General features: G+C 48.9%; 2 protein-coding genes across 2 annotated transcripts in view; both read left to right on the top strand.

Moving 5' to 3' along the window:
- LOC140429958 (uncharacterized) overlaps positions 1–22,125 on the top strand; it is a 234,301-nt gene extending 212,176 nt beyond the window's left edge. The window contains exons 9-10 of the mRNA XM_072517548.1: positions 12,746–12,814; positions 22,051–22,125. Coding sequence (XP_072373649.1) covers positions 12,746–12,814; positions 22,051–22,125 — 144 coding nt within the window. The remainder of the gene's footprint in view (positions 1–12,745; positions 12,815–22,050) is intronic.
- Positions 22,126–22,637: 512 nt separating this feature from the next.
- Positions 22,638–26,331, top strand: part of poln (polymerase (DNA directed) nu) — a 459,972-nt gene continuing 456,278 nt past the window's right edge. Inside the window, exons 1-2 of the mRNA XM_072517547.1 lie at positions 22,638–22,770; positions 25,923–25,987. Coding sequence (XP_072373648.1) covers positions 22,638–22,770; positions 25,923–25,987 — 198 coding nt within the window. The remainder of the gene's footprint in view (positions 22,771–25,922; positions 25,988–26,331) is intronic.

Raw genomic sequence — 26,331 nt, 5'->3', positions numbered from 1 at the left:
CAATTTTGGACACTAAGGGCAATTTATCATGGCCAATTCACCTAACCTGCACATCTTTGGACTGTGGGAGGAAACCGGAGCACCCGGAGGAAACCCTCGCACACACGGGGAGGATGTGCAGACTCCGCACAGACAGTGACCCAAGCCGAAATTGAACCTGGGACCCTGGAGCTGTGAAGCAATTGTGCTATCCACAATGCTACCATGCTGTAATCTAAAGTCGATTTAGGACTGAGTTTAGGAGGAACTTCTTCACCCAAAGGGTTGTGAATCTATGGAATTCCTTGCCCAGTGAAGCAGTAGAGGCTCCTTCATTAAATGTTTTTAAGATAAAGATAGATAGTTTTTTGAAGAATAAAGGGATTAAGGGTTATGGTGTTTGGGCCGGAAAGTGGAGCTGAGTCCACAAAAGATCAGCCATGATCTCATTGAATGGTGGAGCAGGCTCGAGGGGCCAGATGGCCTACTCCTGCTCCTAGTTCTTATGTTCTTACATAGTGGGAAATGGAGTTATAGGCCCCGACCCTGAGCGCATGCGCCCCCTTATGGAGTTCCCCCTCCCTCACTGCTCCAAGGCCCTGAAGCGCTGCCTAGGGTTTTTCAGTTACTATGCCCAATGGGTCCCCAACTATGCGGACCAGGCCCGTCCCCTGATCCAATCCACAGCTCCCTGTCGATAGAGGCCCGCCAGGCCTTCAGTCGCATCAAAACGGACATTGCAAAGGCCACGGTGCACACCATTGACGAATCCCTCCCCTTCCAGGTGCAGAGCGACGCGTCTGACGTAGCTCTGGCGGTCACCCTCAACCAAGTGGGCAGACCCGTGGCCTTCTCACGTACCCTCCATGCTTCCTAAATCCGCCACTCCTCAGTCGAAAAGGAGGCCCAAGCCATAGTAGAAGCGGTGCAACATTGGAGGCATTCCCTGGGTGGCAGGAGATTCACTCTCCTCACTGACCAACGGTCGGTTGCTTTCATGTTCGATAATGCACAGCGGGGCAAGATAAAAAACGATAAGATCTTGCGGTGGAGGATCGAACGCTCCACCTACAACTACGAGATCTTGTATCGTCCCGGGAAGCTAAACGAGCCTCCTGATGCCCTGTCCTGCAGCACATGTGCCAACGCACAAGTGGGTCGCCTCCGAGCCCTCCACGAGGACCTCTGCCACCCGGGGGTCACTCGCATTTTCCACTTTATCAAGACCCGCAACCTGCCCTACTCCATTGAGGCGGTCAGGACAGCCACCAGGGACTGCCAAATCTGCGCGGAGTGCAAACCGCACTTCTACCGGCCAGAGAACGCGCACCTGATAAAGGCTTCCTGTCTCTTTGAACGCCTCAGCATGGACTTCAAAGGCCTCCTCCCCTCCACCGACCGCAACACGTACTTCCTGAACGTGATTGACGAGTTCCCATTCGCCATCCCCTGCCCCGGCATGACCGCAACCACCGTCATCAAAGCCGCCCGTAGCATCTTTGAACTGCGTCAATTCCTGCTCAGCAAGGGCATCTCCTCGAGCAGGACGACCAGTTACAACCCCCGGGGTAACGGACAGGTAGAGAGGGAGAACGGAATGGCCTGGAAGACCATCCTACTGGCCCTACGGTCCAGGAATCTCCCAGTCTCCCGCTGGCAGGAAGTCCTCCCAGATGCCCTCCACTCCATCCGGTCACTGCTTTGTACCACAACCAACCAGACACCACACGAACGTCTCCTTGTCATCCCCGGGGAGTCCTCCTCTGGGACCTCGCTCCCGACCCGGCTGGCAGCTCCCTGACCCATCCTGCTCCGAAAACACGTGCAGGCGCACAAGTTGTACCCGTTGGTCGAGAGGGTCCATCTTCTCCACGCTAACCCCCAGTACGCCTACGTGGTGTACCATGACGGCCGACAAGATACGGTCTCCCTACGAGACCTGGCGCACGCCGGAGCCCCACACACACCCCAGCCACCAGTCCCACCCTCCCTCCCACCAGTGCACCTTACAGGAGGATCGGTCCTCCCGCCGGCCCCGTCTAGACCCCCCCACCCACCGACGCACCCCGCAGACGCTCCCTTCCCAGGTCAACCGTTTTCCCCACCAGCGCCGTCTAGGGGTGTCGAAGCTGCCACAGAGATCGAGGCCACGCTCCCGGAGTCACAGACACCCAAGCCTCCACCGGAGTCACCACAGAAGCTTCGACGATCACAGAGGACGACCAGGGCCCCCGATCGACTGATTGCTTCATTTTAAAGTGTATAGCTAATTATGAATCATAAATTGTAAGTAGTTAATAGAATTGTAAATAGTTACAAAACGCTGTACGGAGGTATTACGGTACCTCCATAACTACAATTCTACCACGTTACCATGTTGTAGTATCAGGCCACCACCCCCGCCGGACTCTTTTTTTAACAGTGGGTGAATGTGGTAGTCTGTGTAGAGGTATTACGGTACCTGATAATGCTGGAACACCATTGGTAGATATTGTATGCTTCCGATTGGTCAAGCCATATGGTAGCTCCACCCTGATAGGCGGGGTATAAGAGCCCGTGCCGCCCAGCGGCCTTCATTCTGTACCTGAGCTGCTGGGGGAAACATCTAGCTTATTAAAGCCTTCAGTTGGATTACAACCTCGCTTGAGTGGTCATTGATCGTGCATCGCCGGTCTTTTTGCCGAGGCATTTTTATGGAATGTTTTATGGAACGGTTGATTTTGTTATTTGTCTGGGTGGGTAAGGCTGGAGGATTCGGAAGTCGGTGCTTCAGAGAGGGCGTCAGTCGGAGAGTTTGGCTCCTCCTAATCTGGGGAACGGAGCCGGAGGCGATGTGGGTGAGGATGGAGGCAGTCTCTTGTAGGACGTCGGAGTTGCAGGTGCTGGCAGCAGTGCTGCTCCTGTTTACCCCGGGGATAATCTGGCGGTGGTAGCCACGCTGAATATTTGGAGGCAGTTTCAGCAGCATTTTACGTTGGGGGCGGATGATCTATGGGAAGATTTGGGAGGAGGATATGGTGTCATTGGAGGGGGGTTGTGGTGTGAGGTGTTGTCGAGGGCGAATGCCTCAACCTCCTTTGCGAGGTTGGGGTTAATACAGTTAAATGTGGTGCAGAGGGCACATCTGACCAGGTTGAGGATGAGCCGTTTTTATGGGATGGAGGACATTTCCGAGCAATGTGGGAGAGGTCCAGCCCCCATGTACATATGTTCTCATCCTGCCCGAAGTTGGAGAAAGGTTGGGGGTCTTTTTCAGCACCATGTCGGTGATCTTGCACTTGCATTTGGAGCCCAATCCCCTGGGGGCCCTGTTCGGGGAGTCAGACTTGCTGGAGCTGCAGACAGGAGCGGGGGTAGATGTTTGCGCCGTCGCCTCGCTGATTGCTTGCAGGCGGGTCCTGTTGGGGTGGAGGACAGCCTCTCCGCTCAGTGCCTCAGTAGGGCTGGGGGACTTGAAGTTTTTGTATTTGGAGAAGGTTAGGCTTACCTTGAGGGGTCGATTGGGGGGTTGCACAAGTGATGAGGTCTGTTTATTCTTCATTTTAAAGAGTTAGTTACCGTCAGCTGCTAGGGGGAGCGGGTTAGCGAGGGGCAGGGCCTATTCTTTGAGTTTTTGGGATATTGGTTCATAGAATCATAGAATCATAAAATTTACAATGCAGAAGGAGGCCATTCGGCCCATCGAGTCTGCACCGGCCCTTGGAAAGAGCACCTGCCTAAGCCCACACCTCCACCCTATCCTCGTAACTCAGTTCTCACAAGATGGCGCCAGAGTGTGGCGACTCTCTTGCGAGCTCTCCCTAACAGATCCTCTTTTTACTTATCTGACAATCGTTCTACAAAGAACAAAGAACAAAGAAATGTACAGCACAGGAACAGGCCCTTCGGCCCTCCAAGCCCGTGCCGACCATACTGCCCGACTAAACTACAATCTTCTACACTTCCTGGGTCCGTATCCTTCTATTCCCATCCTATTCATATATTTGTCAAGATGCCCCTTAAATGTCCCTATCGTCCCTGCTTCCACTACCTCCTCCGGTAGCGAGTTCCAGGTACCCACTACCCTCTGCGTAAAAAACTTGCCTCGTACATCTACTCTAAACCTTGCCCCTCTCACCTTAAACCTATGCCCCCTAGTAATTGACCCCTCTACCCTGGGGAAAAGCCTCTGACTATCCACTCTGTCTATGCCCCTCATAATTTTGTATACCTCTATCAGGTCGCCCCTCAACCTCCTTCGTTCCAGTGAAAACAAACCGAGTTTATTCAATCGCTCCTCATAGCTTATGCCCTCCATACCAGGCAACATTCTGGTAAATCTCTTCTGCACCCTCTCTAAAGCCTCCACATCCTTCTGGTAGTGTGGCGACCAGAATTGAACACTATACTTCAAGTGTGGCCTAACTAAGGTTCTGTACAGCTGCAACATGACTTGCCAATTCTTATACTCAATGCCCCGGCCGATGAAGGCAAGCATGCCGTATGCCTTCTTGACTACCTTCTCCACCTGTGTTGCCCCTTTCAATGACCTGTGGACCTGTACTCCGAGATCTCTTTGACTTTCAATACTCTTGAGGGTTCTAATCTTTTAAAATTTAATTCTAAGACTACCTTGTGTTGCCCTATTATGTATTTTCAATTTTTTCCTTTTCTTTTCATGTACTTAATGATCTGTTGAGCTGCTCGCAGAAAAATACTTTTCACTGAAACTTGGTACACGTGACAATAATCCAAATCCAAATCCAGTAACCCCACCTAACCTTTTTGGACACAAAGGGCAATTTAGCACGGCCAATCAACCTAACCTGCACATCTTTGGACTGTGGGAGGAAACCGGAGCACCCGGAGGAAACCCACGCTGACACAGGAAGAATGTGCAAACTCCACACAGACAGTGGCCTAAGCCGGGAATCGAACCTGGGACCCTGGAGCTATGAAGCAACAGTGCTAACTGTTCATCAACCTGTTTCAAGAGCTGTTCGCAGCCAACAACCAATAAAGTAGGGCGGGAGAAGGGAGCGGGGGAGGGGGGCACGGGACAAGTCGCGGGATAAGGAAGAGAAAGGAAGGGGGGAATGAAAAAACCCAGGACAGGCAGAAGAGCAGATGACTGCAAGAGACTGGTTGATGGCAGATTACTGCCTGAACCACAATGTATATAATTTACTGTAATTATGTCTTTTGACCATATCTGGCCCTGTAAAGTTAGTCATGAAATTTGAAAAACCAAAAAAAAAATATATTTCAAAAAGATCAATTCGTCTCCCAAAGCACTGCTTTTCATTATCAATTCCCTTTCTGTAGGACTATGGGGGTGATTGGGGAGGATGGGTTCGCATGAATTGCCTTTGAATTGGCATGGGGCTATAAGCGGCAATTGGGGGGTGGGGGGAAGTTATGATGGTTCATTTGGGTTGCGTGGGGGACACAGTTTGAGGGGCCATTGGGGTTCGGTTGAGGGCATGGGTTGGCATGGATCGGCATGGAAAGTCAGCGGGGGGGGGAGTAATGGGATGTAAGGGGGAGGGCTACAGGATCTATCTTTATCAAAACCACTGATACTAAGTCCTACAGAAGCAACACAGGCCCTTTAAACCACCCGCCTTGGAACTCACAACCCGTGTGGCCGCCTTCAGTCTGTGTCTGGGGGTGACCAACCCAACTCCGTCTTGCACCCGCGCCCAAGGTGGCTGCAATGAGCCTAGATCTCGCTTCCCACATCTGAAGAAAAAAATGCGGCCCTATATCACTGTTCCTTCACTGTTGCTGGGGCAAAACCCTAACATTGCCACCCTGACAGCACTGTGCGTGCACCTACACCAGTTGGACTTCAGTTGTTCAAGACAGCATCTTATGACTTCCTCCCCAAGGGGAATTGAGGCGGGGCAATAAGCGTTGGCCTTGCTTGCATCCCATGAACGAATGAAAAAAAAATCAATGGATGGCCTCATTCTTTGTTGCAATGAAATCCATCTGACTCAGGTTTTCCCATTCACTTAATCGATCAATGTCACTTTTTAATTTTATCCTCCTGTCTACACTGCTTACTGTGCCACTAACCTTTGCGTCATCAGTAAACCTGGCTTTATGGCTCTCTTATTGCATTATCTCAGATGGCCTAGAGTGGGCTCCTTCTGTGCTGTACCATTGTCTGATTCTATGAAATGGCAAAGGATAGCTGGAGGCAGGGACTGGTACCAGTCTGGACTGTGAAGATTGAGTTTAGGAGGTGCTAAAATATATTTCTACATTTGCAGAGGCTGTAAGTTCCACAATCTTAGAATTTAGTCGCCGTGATAAATGGCACAAATGCATTGCCTTTGTGACTTGTGACATTCTCTTTGATTATATTAACAGGCACAGTCGGAGCCAGCTGATAGATTTTGTGCTGTTAGCTGAACCAGTAGATGTGAGAGTCGCTGTTCCCTGCAGAAGGGTGCACTTTGATTAAAATGTACCGTGTCAGTAATTAAAGTCCAATATCAGCATGTTGGTACCAGTTCTCAAACAGATTAGCTTGTCAATTAAAACCCTATTGTTTTTCATTTATCTGCTAATTATTTTATTGACATCATCTAGCTTCCTCCCTTGCCCCTTGACTAATTAATTAAGGAAAGGGTCAATAACACTGCAGCACAGCCCCTTTTGTATGACTTTGCAATTAGAATGGCAGAAGTGTACGGCAGCGCGAAAGGCCATTCACCCCCTCATGCCTGTGCTAGCATTTTGAAAGAGCTGTCCAATTTAGCTGTCCTCTCCTTGCTCTCTCCTCATAGATCTGCAGTTTATTTCCTTTTCAAGCGTCTTTACTAATTCCCCTTTGAAAGTTAATATTGAACCTGCTTCCACAACCGTTTCAGGAAGCGCAGCTGCTAACAACTCGCAGTGTAAAAAACATTCTTCTCATCTCCCCTTTGGTTCTTTTGTTATTTATCTTAAACCTGAGCCCTCTGGTTACTGACTTTCCTGCCAGTTTCTCCTTATTTATACTGCCAAAGTTCCAGCATCCTTCCTTCTACAAAAGTTAATGGGCTTGCAGCAAACAAATCCATTTTAGATAGCGTGTCTTTATATGGTGCACCTTTGCTGATGGCTGAAGGGGCCAATCTTTGAGAGGCAGGTTCTCGGACAAGTGCAATACATGAAGCCAGCAAGTATTGTTGTGGGTTGTTGCTTTCAGCATTGGCATCTGTTGCCCAGCCCCTGTGGCTACTGGTCATCAAGGTGATGAATGCCGGCCCACAGGAGATTTTATCATTACCTGTCACCAGCTCGTGACTCCCAAGTGCGGTGATTGGTCTGGTGGCTTTATGTCACACTTGCAAGCGTCCTTGAAGCGGAGCTTTGGGAATCCTACTGTTTAACAAAGTCTGGCTACCTCACTCTCTGGGGGAGGCAGTGGCGTAGTGGGATTGTCGCTTAATGAGTAATCGAGAGACCCAGGGTAATGCTTTGAGGACCCAGGCTCAAATCCCACCACAGCAGATGATGAAATTATGAATTCTATAACAAAACTGGAATTAAAAGTCTAATGATGACCATGAAACCATTGTCAATTGTTGTAAAACCCATCTGGTGCACTAATGTCCTTTCGGGAAGGAAATCTGCTGTCTTTACCTGGTCTGGCCTACATGTGACTCCAGGCCCATGGCAATGTAGTTGACTCTAAATTGCCCACAGGGCAATTAAAAAACCAGAAATCGTTCATAATTTTGAACACTTCTCTGAAATCTCCTCTTAACCTTCTCTGCTCTAAGGATAACAATCGAGGCTTCTTCCTACTTTCCAGATAATTGAAATCCCTTGTCCCTATTCCGTATGAGTTTATGATAATAGTAGGGATCTCCTGTCATTGATGGGGAATATTTGAATCAATGGAAAATCATAGTCAGTGTGGCCATGTCTTGATGAAGTTACAGGCCTTACCCACTTGACATTAGGATGTGCTTTCTGAATAGGTTTCTAGCACATAAACCAGTCGCAACTATCTGATCCTTTAACGTCTGTTTATGTGTCTCATGAAATGGAGCCATGTACAGCTGCGTGGAACTCAGAAACAGGGGGTGGGATTCTCTGACTCCGGGCCGGGTCGGAGAATCGGCGAGGGGGGGGGGCACGATTCATGCGACGCCACCCCGACACCGGTCTGCCGATTCTCCGATGACCGACGGCGTCCTGGGGGCCTGTTGACGCCGTCGGTGACCGGAGAATCGGCGCCATCGGCGCGGCACCGGTCGGCTATTCTCCGCGCGGGTTTGGCCAAGTGGCCGCCGAGATAGGCCGAGTCCCGCCGGCACCGCTCACATGTGGTCCTACCCGGCGGGACCTCAGCGCCCATCCTGCGGGGCAGTGGCCTGGTAGGGGGGAGGGGATATCCGACCCCAAGGGGGGGGTCTCCACCGTGGCCTGGCCCGCGATCGGGGCTTACTGATCAGCGGGGCGGCTTCTCCTGGTGGGGGCCTCTTTTACTCCACGCAGGGCCCCTGTAGCTCTATGCCATGTTGCGTCGGGGCCAGTGCGGAGAAGGAAACTAGCGTGCATGTGCGAGTTCGCACCGGTCGCAGCGCGCATGCGCAGACCCGCAGCTCCCGTTTGACGCTGGTATCGGCAGCTGGAGCTGCGTGAGTCGCTCCAGTGCCGTGCTGCTCCCCTGTAGGGCACAGGATTGCTGATCCTGGTGGCCTGTTGACGCCGTCGGAAAACGCAACGGCGTTTACTACGGCGTCAACACTTAGCCTCGGGATCAGAGTATCCCACCCAGTTAGGCTTGGCCTAACTGGTCCATTCCAGTGTTTATGTCCCACTCGAGCCTCCTCTGATCCTTCCTATCCAACTCTATCAGCATTACCCTCATTTCCTTGCTATCCTCTCCTTAAATGCATCTAGACTATTTTCTTCAACCACTGACTGTGGTAATGAGTTCTACAATCTCACCACTCTTTGAGTAAAGAGTTTCGAGCTGAATTCCCCATTTAATTACTTGGTTATCACTGTACGTTGATGACCTCTAGTTTTACTCTGCCCCATAAGTGGAAATACTCCCTCTGTAGACAATCTATCAGAACCTTTCATTATTTTAAAGATCTGTCTGAGGTCACCCTACTCTTTTCAAGAGAAAGGCAATTTAGCCTGTTCACCACACTCAAATAAATAGAGATTGGAGGAACACAGCTTACCTAACATCTGTTACTGTCTTTCGGAAGTGAATTTTTGCATTGAATGGAGATAGTAAAATAGCTTTTTCATGGCGTAAAGAGGAGGCCACAGGCAGGAGAGATAGCTGATTGGTGCCCCATCAATCCTCCCCGAGAAGTTTCCCTCCGATCTTGGGGTCTTTAATCTCAGTCATCTTATTCACCTATCCATGGGCATTTCTGTTTTGAGATGCCCCTGAGATTTCTTGTCTGCCTCAACAATGACCACCTCTCCCAGCATACCTTCTGAGACTTCAGAACCCCTGACCCTTTGATCGGGCCAGCAGCACCTGCCACCCACAATTGATCTACAAGACAAGGTTATGTTAGATGTTTTAGTTGCTGTGATATGAAGAGTCTAAAGCTCTGTTCCTGTTTCACCAACGCACATTTATTTCATTCCAACAGACTTTGCACAAAACTCTCACTATACATCACCCGACAGAGGCCACCTGAAGCCCCTTTACATATCAGTGTCAATTAATGGATACTTAACATAAATGAGACAACTAATTGCAATGTCTCTTAACCCATTACTTAACAGTCTCCCCTTCCTTGGAGAAAAAAAAAATTAGGTGAAAACAACATTTCAAGAAATTCAAAAACACACAGATGATTTCCCCCCCTTTTTTTTCCCAGTTTTTTTTGTTTGGACGAGAAAGAAAAAAAACAGTCACAGAAACAAGCGCCCTTCATTAACAATATCCAAAAGTTTCTGTAAACTCGCCCCTCTTTTCGTAAAACAGTCTGACAGTTGATAGCTACTGTCGACCCATTTAATTTTTGTTATTTCCCCTCTGTCCAACATTTGCTTCAAACTTGTGATGTCTATCCGTAACCTCTTTTCATTGACACTTTTTGTAGAGTGCACATTTTCCCAAAGGGATTTATTGTCAATGCGACAGTCAATAGGTATATTACCCAAATCCCTTAATCCCAAAATTTCTGTCAATATCTCACTTATATAAAAGGCCATATCCACCGCCTCTACAAGGCTTAACGTCTCAGCAGCCAAAGTGCTTTTTACCACTCCCCTTATTTTCTTTGTTTCCCACACAAGCGGGCAACATTTACCATTGTTCCCCAAATGAAAATTATAAAACCTCCTGCGCTTGAAACCCCATCACATAAATTTGCGTAGGACGCATCACTATAAACTATGAGTTTCAAGTACCTAAGGTCACCTAAAACCGGGAACTTCAAAACACACTCCTGCATTTTTAGTTTGGCCAACGCTTTATTTGCTCTTATTATGTCTTCCACTTTGGGATCATTCATTTTTGTACTCAGCTCTAAGACATCAAAACTCACTTCCGGTCTAGTCTGTCTACCGAACCAGTTCAGTTGCCCAATTAAATTTCGCAGTTGCTCTTTTTCTATCTTTGTAACCATTGCGTCCTTTTGTGAAACCCGGCCACGAATAATTGCTATTGGGCTGATGCTTTCCAAATAAGATTGCTGATGTAAAGTTGCCCCTAACTTGGCCTGTCCAATTTCCAGTCCAATATATTTAAATGCACTGGAAGCCTGACTTCCAACCCTGAATTCTTTCCTCAAACCACCCTATGTCCGTAACCCAATAACCCCTCCTAACCGTTTTGGACACTAAGGGCAATTTAGCACGGCCAATCAACCTAACCTGCACGTCTTTGGACTGTGGGAGAAACCGGAGCATCCGGAGGAAATCCAAGCAGACACGGGGAGAACGTGCAGACTCCGCACAGACAGAGACCCAAGCCGGGAATCAAACCTGGGACCCTGGCGCTGTGAAGCAACAGTGCTATCCACTTGTGCTACCATGCTGCCCTAAATCACTAGGGCATTGACCTCTTTCATGGATAGGATTGGGGGCATTGACCCGTGGCGCTTTCTGCATCAAAGCAGTAAAGAATTTTCTTTTTTTCCCGCATGTTCACCCTGTCTGCTCCCGAATTGATTTTTTTGTTGTTGTCAAGCCCCTCTTCCCCTCAGTGAGAGCAGCTGAATACTCGGCAATTGTCATTTTGGACCATGCTCCTCAATTTGTTGAATTTTGCTTTGATTTTGCACCCCCCCCCCACCCCCCCCGGGCACCTGCCTTGGAGACGAGACACCAGCTTACTGTCTGATGACAAATTGTCTGCTGCTACAACAGACCTTATCAACCTCCACAAAACAGAATCAATTTCTCCATCAACACTACCATAAAACCTAAAGGCCGTCATGAGGGGTGGAGGGAAATGATCTCAAAAATCTCACATTTGTGAAAAAGCAGAGAGAGGAACGACAAAGACTGGTGGACTCCATCTTGCCACCATAAATTCTTCTGCCCCAACGCCTGAATTACTGATGCACAGAAAAAACTTGCAACTGCAATTTGAATTGATCTCACCGAACAAAGCAGGACATCAGTTATGACATTCTAGGGGCACCTTCTATGAACATGGGGAGAAGGCGGCCATCTTCTTGCACATCAACTCAAGAAGCAGGCAGCCTCCCAAGAAATCCCCCAGATTCTGAGCAAAGAAGGTAATCCATATTCAGCCCCTCTCTTGGTAAAGGTGGCTTTCAGTATGTTTTACCGTGAGCTATGTGAATCAGAGCTCCTCCAGATACCTCAGACATGACGAGGTTTCTAGATGGTTTACACATCCGACCATTGAGGAAAGCAAGAATCGGGAACTGGAATCCCCCTCAAGCCCCGACGAAAAACAGAAATGTATCGGTCGGCTGCAATCTGGCAGAGCCCCCGGTCCTGACTGCTTCCCACCTGGATTTTATAAGAGGTTCTCAGAGCAACTAATACCTTTCATTTTGGACATGCTCAATGATTCAAAAATGAATGTCGCCTTAGGTTTTACCCTTCCAGGCACAGAAACATTAAATTACACATGATGGCGTAGTGATGTTGTCACTAGTAATCCAGATATCCAGGGTAATGCTCTGGGAACTTGGGTTCAAATCCCACCACGACAGATGGTGAAATCTGAATTCAAAAAATCTGAAATTAGAAGTCTAAAGATTACCATGAATCCATTGTCGATTGTCATAAAAAAAAACATCTGGTCCTCTAATGCCGTTTAGGGAAGGAAATCTGCTATTCCTACTTGATGAAAAGAAAATCGCTTATTGTCACAAGTAGGCTTCAAATGAAAAGTTACTGTGAAAAGCCCCTAGTCGCCACATTCCGGCGCCTGTTCGGGGAGGCTGGTACGGGAATTGAACCGTGCTGCTGGCCTGCCTTGGTCTGTTTTCAAAGCCAGCGATTTAGCCCTGTGCTGATCTGGCCTACATGTGACTCCAGACACACAACAGTGAGGTTGACTCTGAAAGGGTCTGATTCAAGGGCAATTAGATATGGACAATAAATGCTGGCCCAGCCACTGATGCCCGCATCTCCTGAACAAATTTTTAAAAACTTAAAAGTATACCTTATTTCTAATGTTTACCAATAGAAATACAAATCCTTGAAAACTACCTTTTTTTTCCTAACAGGAAGCATGGGATAACATTCCTCCCATTGCCGTCTGTTTTGGTTCTGTTTTCGTTGAATGTATCGGTGCTTGTCTGATTTTTCATGTTTTGTTTTCAAGTGGCAGGTTCTCTGTGTCAGCCTTCACATTCTGCACCACCTCATGATGGATCTTCGGGCCAAGTTACAGGCAAGAGTTACACTATTTAAACACAATGCTATTTTTTCTATTATCTTAACTTCACTTTCCTTCCCTGGCCTATCCCCATATCTCATGGACAATTCCAGATGGGTAACAAACGCTGACTTTGTAGCAATCCCCGTATTCCATGAACGAGTTTAAAAAATAAATCCTTGATTAATGTCCAAAGTGTGATTTAAGCAGATGAAAAACTTCGATAAAACAGTTTCTCGCCCAGCAGAGGAATGATATGAGAATCCAGGATTTCCCAAATATCCAGCACCTCCCAAGGCTACTTACACACTCTCGCCTCTCTCTCCCTCTCTCTCACACACATTACCATCTCTCTCTCTCACACACACATTCCTGCCTCTCTCTCACAGATACTCCCGCCTCGCTCCTTCACATACAGAATCTCACCTCTCTCTCACACACACGATCCCGCCTCTCTATCTCTCATACACACTCTCACCTCACTCTCTCTCACACACATTCCTGTCACTTTCTCTCTCTCTCTCTCACACACACTCCTGCCTCTCTCTCACACACACATTCCCGCCTCTCTCTCTCTCTCACTCACACACACACTCCTGCCTCTCTCTCACACATACATTCCCGCCTCTCTCTCTCTCTCACTCACACACACAATCTCACCTCTCTCTCACACACTCTCTTGCCTCTCTCACACACACAATCTCACCTCTCTCACACACACACTCACACCTCTCTCTCTCACACACACTCTCATGCCTCTCTTTCCCTCACACACACACTCCCGCTTTTCTTTCTCACACACACACACACACACACTTGCCTCTCTCTCTCTCAAACACACTTTTCCCTCACTTTCTCTCAAACACACTCCCGCTTCTCTCTCTCTCACACACACACCCTCTCGCCTCTTTCTCTCTCACACCCAATCTCGCCTCTCTCTCACACACACACTCTCGCCTCTCTCACTCTCTCTCCCACCCTCCCACTTCTGTTGCTCTCACTCTCTTTTTCTCTCCAGCCTTAGAATCCCGGCTTCGGACTCCTGTCCTCGGAATCCAGTCCCTGGTTCCTCAGCCCTGGGACTCGCTGCACTCGTCTCCTGTCCTCGAACTCCCAGCACCTGTTGCCCCAACCTCGGACTCCTGACTGCAGCTCTGGGATATAGGCAGTGAAACTGACTGTGTGATTGGACGTCCGCTGGCTTTGTGAAATGGGAGTTTACACAATGTCTTATGGTCATAGTACAGCCAGTGATTTCTTCTCTTCTCTTCTTGAAAGTGGGCCCATTCCCCTGGCTCCTGTTTCCCCTTTCTCGGCCCGGCCCTATTCCATGTCCTCGGACTCTCGGACTCACGTTTCCCCGGCCTTCATTCCTCCATTCTCAGACTCCCGAGAACCCCTGTCCTTCTCCCATCCTCGGGCTCCCCTTCCCCCGACCTCGGACTCTGGGCCACATTACACCGACCCCCATTCCCACAGCGCCCCCCCCCCCCCCCTTCCACCGGCCTTGGACCTCCCAGTCTGCGGCCTACCTCACTCCACCGTCTGATTGCGTTCACTTTGCCTCTATTTCCAGCTCGTCCAATCAGAGGCCTGTTTCTCAGTGCATTAGCTGCTGAAGGGGCTGTTTAGCACAGGGCTAAATCGCTGGCTTTGAAAGCAGACCAAGGCAGGTCAGCAGCACGGTTCAATTCCCGTACCAGCCTCCCCGAACAGGTGCTGGAATGTGGCGACTAGGGGCTTTTCACAGTAACTTCATTTGAAGCCTACTTGTGACAATAAGCGATTTTCATTAGGGCTGACTAGTGCACCTATCGGAAGCCTGAAAAATGAAAAACTGCCTTTGATTGGGCAAGCTGGAAGGACAGCTTTTCTAAAATTAAAAATGGCCGGACTTACCACGGACGCCCAGAGCTCCGTGGAACCCAGTTTAGGAAACACTGCATTGAACAATTTCTTTGTAGTACAGAAATTAAATTTAGTTGAAAAAAGAGACATGTTGCTGAAGCTTTTCATCTTACACTCATCAGGACAGTAAGAAGTCTCACAACAATAGGTTAAAGTCCAACAGGTTTGTTTCAAACACTAGCTTTCGGAGCACTGCTCCTTCCTTAGGTGAATGAAGAGGTATGTTCCAGAAACCTATATATAGACAAAGTCAAAGATGCAAGACAATGCTTTGAATGCGAGCATTTGCAGGTAATAAAGTTTTTACAGATCCAGAGATAGGGGTAACCCCAGGTTAAAAAGGTGTGAATTGTCTCAAGCTAGGACAGTTGGAAGCATTTTGCAAGGCCAAGGCCAGATGGTGGGGGATGAATGTAATGCGACATGAATCCAAGGTCCCGGTTGAGGCCATACTCATTGTATGTGGAACTTAGCTATAAGTTTCTGCTTGGCGATTTTGAGTTGTCACGCGTCCTGAAGGTCGCCTTGGAGAACGTTTACCTGGAGGTCAGAGGCTGAATGCCCTTGACTGCTGAAGTTCCCCGACTGGAAGGGAACATTCCTTTCTGGCGATTATTGCCCAATGTCCGTTCATCCATTGTCGAGGCGTCTGAGCATAGAACATACAGTGCAGAATGAGGCCATTCGGCCCATCGAGTCTGCACCTACCCACTTAAGCCCTCACTTCCACCCTACCGCCGTAACCCAATAACCCCTCCTTACCTTTTTGGTCACTACGGGAAATTGTTAATGGCCAATCCACCAAACCTGCACGTCTGGACTGTGGGAGGAAACCGGAGCAACCGGAGAAAACCCACGCAGACACGGGGAGAACGTGCAGACTCCGCACAGACAGTGGCGCAGCGGGGAATCGAACCTGGGACCCTGGTGCTGTGAAGCCACAGTGCTATCCACTTGTGCTACCTGAAGGTCGCCTTGGAGAACGTTTACCTGGAGTTCAGAGGCTGAGTGCCCTTGACTGCTGAAATGTTCCCTGACTGGAAGGGAACATTCCTGCCTGACGATTGTCGCGCGATGTCCTATCATCCGTTGTCACAGCGTCTGCATGGTCTCGCCAATGTACCACGCTTCCGGGCATCCTTTCCTGCAGCGTATGAGGTAGACAACGTTGGCCGAGTCGCACGAGTATGTACCGCGTACCTGGTGGGTGGTGTTCTCACGTGTAATGGTGGTACCCATTTCGTGATCTAGCACGTCTTGCAGAGATTGCCATGGCAGGGTTGTGTGGTGTCGTGGTCACTGTTCTGAAGACTGGGTAGTTTGCTGCAAACAATGGTTTGTTTGAGGTTGCGCGGTTGTTTGAAGGCAAGTAGTGGGGGTGTGGGGATGGCCTTAACAAGATGTTCATCTTCATCGATGACGTTTTGAAGGCTGTGAAGAGGATGTCGTAGTTTCTCCGCTCCGGGGAAGTACTGGACGACGAAGGGTACTCTGTCGGTTGTGTCCCGTGTTTGTCTTCTGAGGAGGTTGGTGCGTTTTTTTGCTGTGGCGCGTTGGAACTGTTGATCGATGAGTCGAGCGCCATATCCCGTTCGTACGATGGCATCTTTCGGCATCTGTAGATGTCTGTTACGCTCCTCCTCGTCTGAGCAGATCCTTTGTATATGGAGGCTTGTCCATAGGGGATGGCTTCTTTAATGTGTTTCGGGTGGAAGCTGGAGAAGTGGAGCATCGTGAGATTATCTGTGGGCCTGCAGTAAAGCGGAAGTGCTGAGGTGACTGTCCTTGATGGAGATGAGTGTGTCCAAGAATGCAACCTATTTTAGAGAGGAGTCCATGATGAGTCTGATGGTGGGATGGAACTTATTGATGTCATTGTGTAGTCGTTTCAGTGATTCTTCGCCAAAGGTGGGTCCAAAGGAAACAAATGTCATCGATGTATCTGGTGTATAACGTCGGTTGAAGGTCCTGTGCGGTGAGGAGGTCGTGATCAAACTTGTGCATGAAGATGTTGGCATATTGAGGTGCGAATTTGGTCCCCATGGTAGTTCCGTGCATCTGGATGAAGAACTTGTAGTCGAAGGTGAAGACATTGTGATCCAAAATGAAGTGGATGAGTTGCAGAATTGCATCTGGAGATTGGCAGTTGTCGGTGTTGAGTACTGAGGCTGTTGCAGCAATGCCGTCATCATGGGGGATGCTGGTGTAGAGTGCCGAGACGTCCATTGTGACGAGGAATGTTCCTGGTTCAACTGGTCCATGGGTGCTGAGTTTCTGTAGGAAGTCCGTCGTGTAGCGACAGAAGCTGGGCGTTCCTTGTACGATGGGTTTTAAGATGCCCTCGTTGTGGCCAGAGAGGTTCTCACACAGGGTTCCATTGCCTGATACGATAGGACGTTCTGGTGTGCTGGCCTTGTGTATTTTCGGGAGGCAGTAGAGATCTCCAACGCGTTGAGTACGTGGAATGAGAGCACGTAGGGTGCTCTGAAGGTCTGGATCCAAGGTCTTGATCAGTCTGTTGAGTTGGCGGGTGTGTTTCTTGGTCAGATCTGCGGGTAACTGTCTGCAGTGTTCCTGGTTGTTGAGTTGTCGGTACACTTCTTTGTTCTGTTCAGTATGACGGTGGCCCCTCCTTTGTCTGCTGGTTTGATGACGATGTTGCAGTTGGTCTTGAGAGTGCCAGATCAACTTTCACTCTCCCCAAGAAACTAGAAATGTTGTACCTACGGAGCCCCCCACTCCCCCACCCAATTTCAGGCAATCTGCACCCCCAGGTATCTATAGTGAGTCCCTGCCTCACGGAATGGCAGCCCCTCCCATCCCTGCCCCACCCCTAGCCGAGACACCACAAAATATTCACTCTTGTCCAGATTTAATTTGTATCTTGAGAAAGACCAAACTCCCGAAGCAGCTCCAGTACTCCCCCCATTGACACACTTGGTTCCGACACGTGTAACAAGTCATCAGCATATAAGGACACCCTAAGCTCTATCCCCCCCCGCACTATCCCTTTCCATACCCCAGAACTACTTAATGCGATGGCCAATGGCTCAATCGCGAGTGCAAACAGCAGGGGGGGACATAGGTCATCCCTGCCTAGTCCCACGGTGGAGAGAAAAGTATTCTGAGCTGATGTTATTTGTGTGGACGCTGGCCCTAGGCTCCTTATATAATAGCTTGACCCAGTCCACAAATCTGAGTCCAATTCCAAACCGCTCTGGAACTGCCATCAAGTACCCCCATTCTACCCGGCCAAATGCTTTCTCGGCGTCCAATGCCACAACCACCTCTGTTTCCCTCCCCTCTGCCAGTGCCATAACCACGTTCAATACCCTCCTAATGTTCAAAAAGAGCTGCTTCCCTCTCACAAACCCCGGCTGATCTTCACCTGTCACCTTCGGGAGGCACTCCTCTAGCCTACCCGCCAGTACCTTCGCCAATATCTTTGCATTCACGTTTGAAAGTGATATGGGCCTATGCGACCCATACACCGTCGGATCCTTATCTTTCTTAAGTGACAGGGAAATCGATGCCTGTCCCAAGGTTTGTGGTAACACCTGCTTCCCTATCGCCCCCTCAAACATCCCCACCATCAGCGGTACCATCTTATTTTTGAATTTTGTATAATATTCCACCGGAAACCCATCCGACCCTGCCACCTTCCCCGACTGCATCCTCCCAATCGCATCCTTTATCTCCTGCTCCACTATCGCCCCCTCTAATGTAGTCCTGTCTCCCTCCCCTAACCTCGGGTTCTCCAGCCCATCTAGAAATTCCTGCATCTCCCGGCCTCCCCCAGGTGGCTCTGACCTGTACAACCTCTCATAGAATTCCTTAAAGACGTTGTTAAGCTGATCTGGAGCTACCACTAACTTCCCTGCCCTGTCTCGCACCTGGACAATTTCCCTTGCCACAGCCTCTCTACGGAGCTGACCCGCCTTCTCTCCATGCTCGTAAACTGCCTCGCCTATCTACCGCTTTCCTGGTAGATAGTGGGTCAAAGCTTGCCTGGAGTTCCTTCCTCTTTTTCAACTGCGCTGGGTCCCTATCTTCTGCATACCTCCTGTCTACCTCCAGCATCTCATCTATTACCCTCACACGTTCCAATCTCTCCTCTTTGTCTAGCCTAGCCTTGAACGAGATCACCTCACCCCTCACCACTGCCTTTAAAGCCTCCCAGACAACCGCCTTTGACACCTCACCCATGCAGTTAAAACGTACATATTCCTCGATTACTTTTTCAATTTTGTCACCAAATCCTCGGTCCCCCAACAGTCCCGCATCTAACTTCCACAATGGTGTATGTACCATCCCTTTCTCCAGTACCATATCCACCCAATGCAGAGCATGATCTGATATTACAATTGCCGAGTACTCCGACCCGTTTACCCCAGTCAGCAGTGCCTTCCCCACCATGAAAAAGTCGATCCGCGAGTATACCTTATGGACCGCCGAGAAAAACGAATACTCCTGCTCCCTTGGGTGCAGAAACCTCCAAGGGTCCACCCCTCCCATTTCCACCATTAGCTCAGCCAGCGCCTTTGCTCCCCTTGACGGGGCCAGCGAGCGCGGCCGTGACCAAATTTGGCTCCTGCACTAAGTTCCAGTCCCCCCCCCCCCACTATCAGTTTGTGTGTGTCCAAGTCGGGGATGGCCCCAAACATCTTCTTCGTGAATCCCACATCATCCCAATTGGGACCATATACACTTACCAGTGCCACTAGCCTCCCCTCTAGCACCCCTGTCACAATCACGTACCTACCCCCCGATCTGCAAACACCTTCTCCATCTGGAACCGTACCCTTTTGCTGACCATTACCGCTACTCCTCGAGCTCTTCTGTCAAATCCAGAATGAAACACCTGACTAACCCAGCCCTTTTTAAGTCTCACTTGGTCCTTCGCCCTCAGGTGAGTCTCCTGCAGCATTGCTACATTCAAACTTTTAAGATGCGCAAGCACCCTTGATCTCTTGACTGGGCCTCCCAGCCCCCTCACGCTCCATGACTATCCTTACTGCGGGTCTCTCACCCGCCCCTTCTTATCCACCACCATCATACCACCGGGCCTTGTCCCATGAACCTGACCCATCCCTTTCCATTATTAACATTGAACCCCCTCCACCCCTTCCCAAATCCCCCCCTGCACTTCCCCTCGAGAAAATCTCCCCCACTATCGATCCCCCCCCTGCTAAACCTGCTGGACTTTATCCTGGTGTTGTAAGACGTCTTACTGTGGTCACCCCAGTCCAACGCCGGCATCTCCACATCATGGCTACTCTTCAGGACAAATGCAAGAATACCAAATTTCAAGCAACCACAAAATTTATACTACAGGAGAAAAGGGTGCTTTAAAAGTCTCATGACTTTACATGAGAAGTATTTGGCAGGTAGGATCAAGGAAAACCCAAAAGCTTTCTATAGGTATTTCAGGAATAAAAGAATGACTAGGGTAAGAGTAGGGCCAGTCAAGGACAGGGATGGGAAGTTGTGTGTGGAGTCTGAAGAGATAGGCGAGATACTAAATGAATATTTTTCGTCAGTATTCATTCAGGAAAAAGATAATGTTGTGGAGGAGAATGCTGAGACCCAGGCTATTAGAATAGATGGCATTGAGGTACGTAGGGAAGAGGTGTTGGCAATTCTGGACAGGCTGAAAATAGATAAGTCCCCGGGGCCAGATGGGATTTATCCTAGGATTCTCTGGGAAGCCAGGGAAGAGATTGCTGGGCCTTTGGCTTTGATTTTTATGTCATCATTGGCTACAGGAATAGTGCCAGAGGACTGGAGGATAGCAAATGTGGTCCCTTTGTTCAAAAAGGGGAGTAGAGACATCCCCGGCAACTATAGACCGGTGAGCCTCACGTCTGTTGTGGGTAAAGTCTTGGAGGGGATTATAAGAGACAAGATTTATAATCATCTAGATAGGAATAATATGATCAGGGATAGTCAGCATGGCTTTGTGAAGGGTAGGTCATGCCTCACAAACCTTATCGAGTCCTTTGAGAAGGTGACTGAACAGGTAGACGAGGGTAGAGCAGTTGATGTGGTGTATATGGATTTCAGTAATGCGTTTGATAAGGTTCCCCACGGTAGGCTATTGCAGAAAATACGGAGGCTGGGGATTGAGGGTGATTTAGAGATGTGGATCAGAAATTGGCTAGCTGAAAGAAGACAGAGGGTGGTGGTTGATGGGAAATGTTCAGAATGGAGTTCAGTTACAAGTGGCGTACCACAAGGATCTGTTCTGGGGCCGTTGCTGTTTGTCATTTTTATCAATGACCTAGAGGAGTGCGCAGAAGGGTGGGTGAGTAAATTTGCAGATCTAAAGTCGGTGGTGTTGTCGACAGTGCGGAGGGATTTAGCAGGTTACAGAGGGACATAGATAAGCTGCAGAGCTGGGCTGAGAGGTGGCAAATGGAGTTTAATGTAGAGAAGTGTGAGGTGACTCACTTTGGAAGGAATAACAGGAATGCGGAATATTTGGCTAATGGTAAAGTTCTTGGAAGTGTGGATGAGCAGAGGGATCTAGGTGTCCATGTACATAGATCCCTGAAAGTTGCCACCCAGGTTGATAGGGTTGTGAAGAAGGCCTATGGAGTGTTGGCCTTTATTGGTAGAGGGATTGAGTTCCAGAGTCATGAGGTCATGTTGCAGCTGTACAAAACTCTGGTATGGCCGCATTTGGAGTATTGCGTACAGTCCTGGTCACCGCATTATAGGTAGGACGTGGAAGCTTTGGAGCGGGTGCAGAGGAGGTTTACCAGGATGTTGCCTGGTATGGAGGGAAAATCTTATGAGGAAAGGCTGATGGACTTGAGGTTGTTTTCGTTAGAGAGAAGAAGGTTAAGAGGAGACTTAATAGAGGCATACAAAATGACCAGGGGGTTAGTTAGGGTGGACAGTGAGAGCCTTCTCCCGCGGATGGAAATGGCTAGCACGAGGGGACATAGCTTTAAACTGAGGGGTAATAGATATAGGACAGAGGTCAGAGGTAGGTTCTTTACGCAAAGAGTGGTGAGGCCGTGGAATGCCCTACCTGCTACAGTAGTGAACTCGCCAACATTGAGGGCATTTAAAAGTTTATTGGATAAGCATATGGATGATAATGGCATCGTGTAGGTTAGATGGCTTTTGTTTCGGTGCAACATCGTGGGCCGAAGGGCCTGTACTGCGCTGTATCGTTCTATGTTCTATGTTCTAAAAGTTGGCCAGTCGACTCTGATTGACTAAGGCGTTGCCGTATATTCATATTAGCGACCCATTCTCTGCAAACAAAAGCAATATATTCCAGCCGTACAACTTGTTTTGAATTACCTATGGCAGTGTTTCCCAAACCTATCCAGCTGCTGAGCCCGTTTGACCTTCCAAGCGCACTGAAGGAGCCCCTGAGAAACATGCTCATTACATTGAAGAATTAAACCACAAAAAATGATTATTATTGCACAATAGGTACAAACATTCAAAAACAAAACATAAAAGATGTTTTAATGCCACATATGTACACGTGTATTATTCAACAAATACTTCCAAGTCTTATCTTTTTGTCATTTTTAATGGGAGCACCCACCCACTCACGCTCCCACACCCACTCTCACCCTCACTCACCAACCCTCACAGACATTTTTCTCCCACAGATCCGCACTCTCACCCACTCACCTTCCTCTTGGCTTCGACCCCCCCCCCCCCCCGACCCTGGCCGCTCCTCCCGGGCCCCAGCCGGGCCGACCGCCGAATCCCTGCAGGAACCCTGTGGTTCCGCGGAACCCAGTTTGGGAACCCCTGCTATTTGGCAGTACCTCGGCTAATCAGAACCATTGCCTCCTGGAGTATGAGCTGTTGGGATTGTTTGCAACTTGGCTTTCTTGTGTATGGCCTGATGAGTGGAAGGTGAAATGCGTCGACAACATGACCCTGCTTTGAGCAATAACCCATGTTATGTTCAGCAGCTAATATCAGCAATGGTGATATTGTGGCTAAAAGGTTTCTGTTCTGTATTCCACAGACCCAGCACCTGTGGGAGCTATTCTGCACAGTGGAACTCCGATTGATTCCTGTTTTGGCAGGTGAGCAACCACAAGCTCTCCGTATCAGTGCCACATGGCGACACTGAGTTCTTCAATTCTGCACATGTATAAGGCACTGCTCATGTATGAGGCAGGGAATAGTTACTGTTTGCTCTGGTTGCACGGAAGTTCCCAAAATGATTGTTTATCCATTCGACGTGTATTTGATCACGTTTTCCACTTGGCACCAAACGTGACATTCCTCTCTGCCTGATCTTTACTGCCTGTGGTACCCTCAATAACGCCACTAGAGAGTAAAAAGGTAAAGAAGGCTTTAATAAGCTTAGAACTAGCCTGGTGCCAAGATGGGTGCTTACTGGCTGCCACCTGCCAGGCGGCCCCTTATATACGACTCCCAAGTGGGCGGAGTTAGAGGCGGAGTCCCCCAGGGTTCCAAGCCCGGTCTTAAAGGGGACATCACCTTACATGATGATAAGGTACAGTAATACAGTAACCGTTCATCACACTGCCCCTTGCAACGTAGGAACAGGATGATAAATGGATCTCAAGCCAGATGGAAGTATGACACTTAGATGCATATCCTTTTCTTTGTAGGTGGTTTATATACAGGAAGCAGCATTAAATAGGTCTATCTCCTACCTAGGGTGAAATTGGTGGGAGTTTATTTACACTATTTTACATTATATACAAGTGATTAACACCCATGCCATTCTGTGAAATTACACTTTCTTCACCTTTCTTATCCTGCCACTATGTTTAGGTTTATCCCCAACATCCACAGCGGAGATGGAGGCTGCTTTCTGTCTGCTACGCTGTGTTGTCTGTGATGGCCTTGGTGGGTGTCCTCTGGAGGGCTGAGACTTTGGGGGTTCAGCTGTGTGGCTGTGCGACCCTCCTCAACCTGTGGAGCAAGAGCTGAAGGGGTCTCAGGAAGATGGGGTTCGGATGGTTAGACACTCCCGGAGTCACCTGTTAATCCTCCTTCCTGTGGGTGCTTGGCCCCTGGCTACTTCTTTCAGAGGGAGGGGTATCTGGAGTGAGCTCGAGATGCCACATCCCCTCTCTGGCATTGACACTGATGGATGCCAGCAAGTGTCTGAGCCACGGAGCACAGCTCCCGCAGCAGTGCAGGACGAATGTCCTGGACCAATGTCTTCATGGCAGTCGCCACCCATGACATTGATGCGTTGGCCTGTCAGCGTTATAACCTTGGTCTGAAGGCAGATGGACTCCTCCATCGTGCCTTGCAAGTGGAGGAATGCACTTGATATCCCTTTCTGATGCCCCTGAACTTGTCTATGCAGCTCCAGCAATTTAAAAAAAACATTAATTTATGGGATATGAGCATCACTGGGATAGGAGAGCATTTATTGTCCATCCCTAATTGCCCTTGAGAAGGTGGTGGTGAGCTGCCTTTTTGAGCCGCTGCAGTCCACGTGGTGCAGGTACACTCACTGTGCTGTTAGGGAGAGAGTTTCAGGATTTTGGCCCAGCGACAGTGAGGGAACGGCGATATATTTCCAAGCCAGGGCGATGAGTGACTTGGAGGGGAACCTCCAGGTGGTGGGGTTCCCAGATATCTGCTGCCCTTGTCCTTCTAGATGGTACTGGTTGTGGGTTTGGAAGGTGCTGTTGAAGGAACCTTGGTGAGTTCCTGCGGTGCATCTTGTAGATGGTACACACGGCTGCCGCTGCGCATTGGTAGTGGAGAGAGTGAATGTTTAAGGTGGTGGACAGAGCGCCAATCAAGTGGGCTGTTTTATTCGGGATGGCGTTTAGGTTTTTAAATGTTGTCCAGGCAAGTGGAGAGTATTCCATCACACCCTTCACTTGTGCCTGGGAAGATGGTGATCCAGGCTTTCGGGAGTCAGGAGGTGAGTTATTCGCTGCAGGATTCCTAGCCTCTGACCAGCCCTTGTAGTTATAGTATTTATATGGCTAGTCCAGTTCAGTTTCTGGTCAACAGAAACTCCCTGGATGTTTATACTGGGGGGTTCGGCGATTATGATGCCATTAAATGTCAAGGGGCGATGGTTAGATTTTCTCGAAAGGTCGCACAGTGGTTAGCACTGCTGCCTCACAGCGCCAGAGACCCGGCTTCAATTCTGGCTATGGGTGACTGTCTGTGTGGTGTTTGCATGTTCTCCCCGTGTCTACACGGATTTCCTACGGGTGCTCCGGTTTCCTCCCACAGCCCAAGATGCGCAGGTTAGGTGGATTGGCCATGCTAAAATGTCATAGAATTTCATAGAATTTACTGTGCAGAAGGAGGCCATTCGGCCCATCGAGTTTGCACCGGCTCTTGGAAAGAGCACCCTACCCAAGGTCAACACCTCCACCCTATCCCCATAACCCAGTAACCCCACCCAACACTAAGGGCAATTTTGGACACTAAGGGCAATTTATCATGGCCAATCCACCTAACCTGCACATCTTTGGACTGTGGGAGGAAACCGGAGCACCCGGAGGAAACCCACGCACACATGGGGAGGATGTGTAGACTACGCACAGACCGGAATCGAACCTGTGACCCTGGAGCTGTGAAGCAATTGTGCTATCCACAATGCTACCGTGCTGCCCTTAAATTGGTCCTTAGTGTCCAGGGATGTGCAGATTAGGGGGGTCACCGGGAAAGGGCCTGGGTGGGTGGTATTTTCAGAGGGTCAAATGACACAACGGACCAAATTACCTCCTTTTCCACTGTAGAGATACTATGATTTTTGTAGGAGATGGTCATTGCCTGGCACTTGTGTGGCGCGAATGTAATTTGCCATTTATCAGCCCGAGCCTGGATATTGTCCAGGTCTTGCTGCATTTGGACAGGGACTGATTCAGTATCTGAAGAGTCGCGAATGGTGCTGAACATTGTGCAGTCGTCCGCAAACATCCCCACTTTTGACCTTCTGATAGAAGAAAGGTCATTGATAAAGCAGCTGAAGATTGTTGGGCCTAGGGCACTAATCTGAGGAATTCGTACAGGCTCGAAGGGCCAAATAGCCTACTGCTCCTATTCTTATAATTGAGCTATTTGATGAGGTAACAGAGAAGGTTGACTGAAGCAAGGTTATAGCAGTTTGAGGTGTTGTGAGGCCATGAAAGGTGCTATAAAAATTCAAATTACTTCTCTTCTTTATAGATATACATTCATAAATGTCAGGTTTAGTGATAATACACGTGTTGTTTATTTGCAGTGATGGAAAACTATAGAATACATGTCAATAAAGAAGACCTCGTGAGAACATCTGAGCTGCTGGGGGTAATCCAATCTCTTTTTTGAAAATGTTTTTTGAAGCACAGTGTGTTCTGGATTAAAATGCGAGGGAATCTTTTGCAGCGTTTCTCACTGATGTCACTTGTGTAAAGTGGCCAGTTATTTTACAGGCTCAATGTTTGAATGTTATAATTAAACACAATCCTAGGTTACTCAGAGTTTAATTGCTTGGCTGGTTTGTGCTCACCAGGTTCACTCTGCAGCTCTGGATTGCTGTCAAATTACAAAACAACGGGCGCGATTCAACTAAATGAGAACAAAGTCACACAGCAAGCGTGTGTAGCCGTGTATTTCCTGATGCTTGCAGCAGTGAGAAACACGCGGCTATA

The sequence above is a fragment of the Scyliorhinus torazame genome, chromosome 9, assembly GCF_047496885.1.
Source record: "Scyliorhinus torazame isolate Kashiwa2021f chromosome 9, sScyTor2.1, whole genome shotgun sequence".
NCBI classification, from domain to species: Eukaryota; Metazoa; Chordata; class Chondrichthyes; order Carcharhiniformes; family Scyliorhinidae; genus Scyliorhinus; species Scyliorhinus torazame.
The sequence above is the reverse complement of the archived record's forward strand: the minus strand, read 5'-3'. Positions and strand labels throughout refer to the sequence as shown.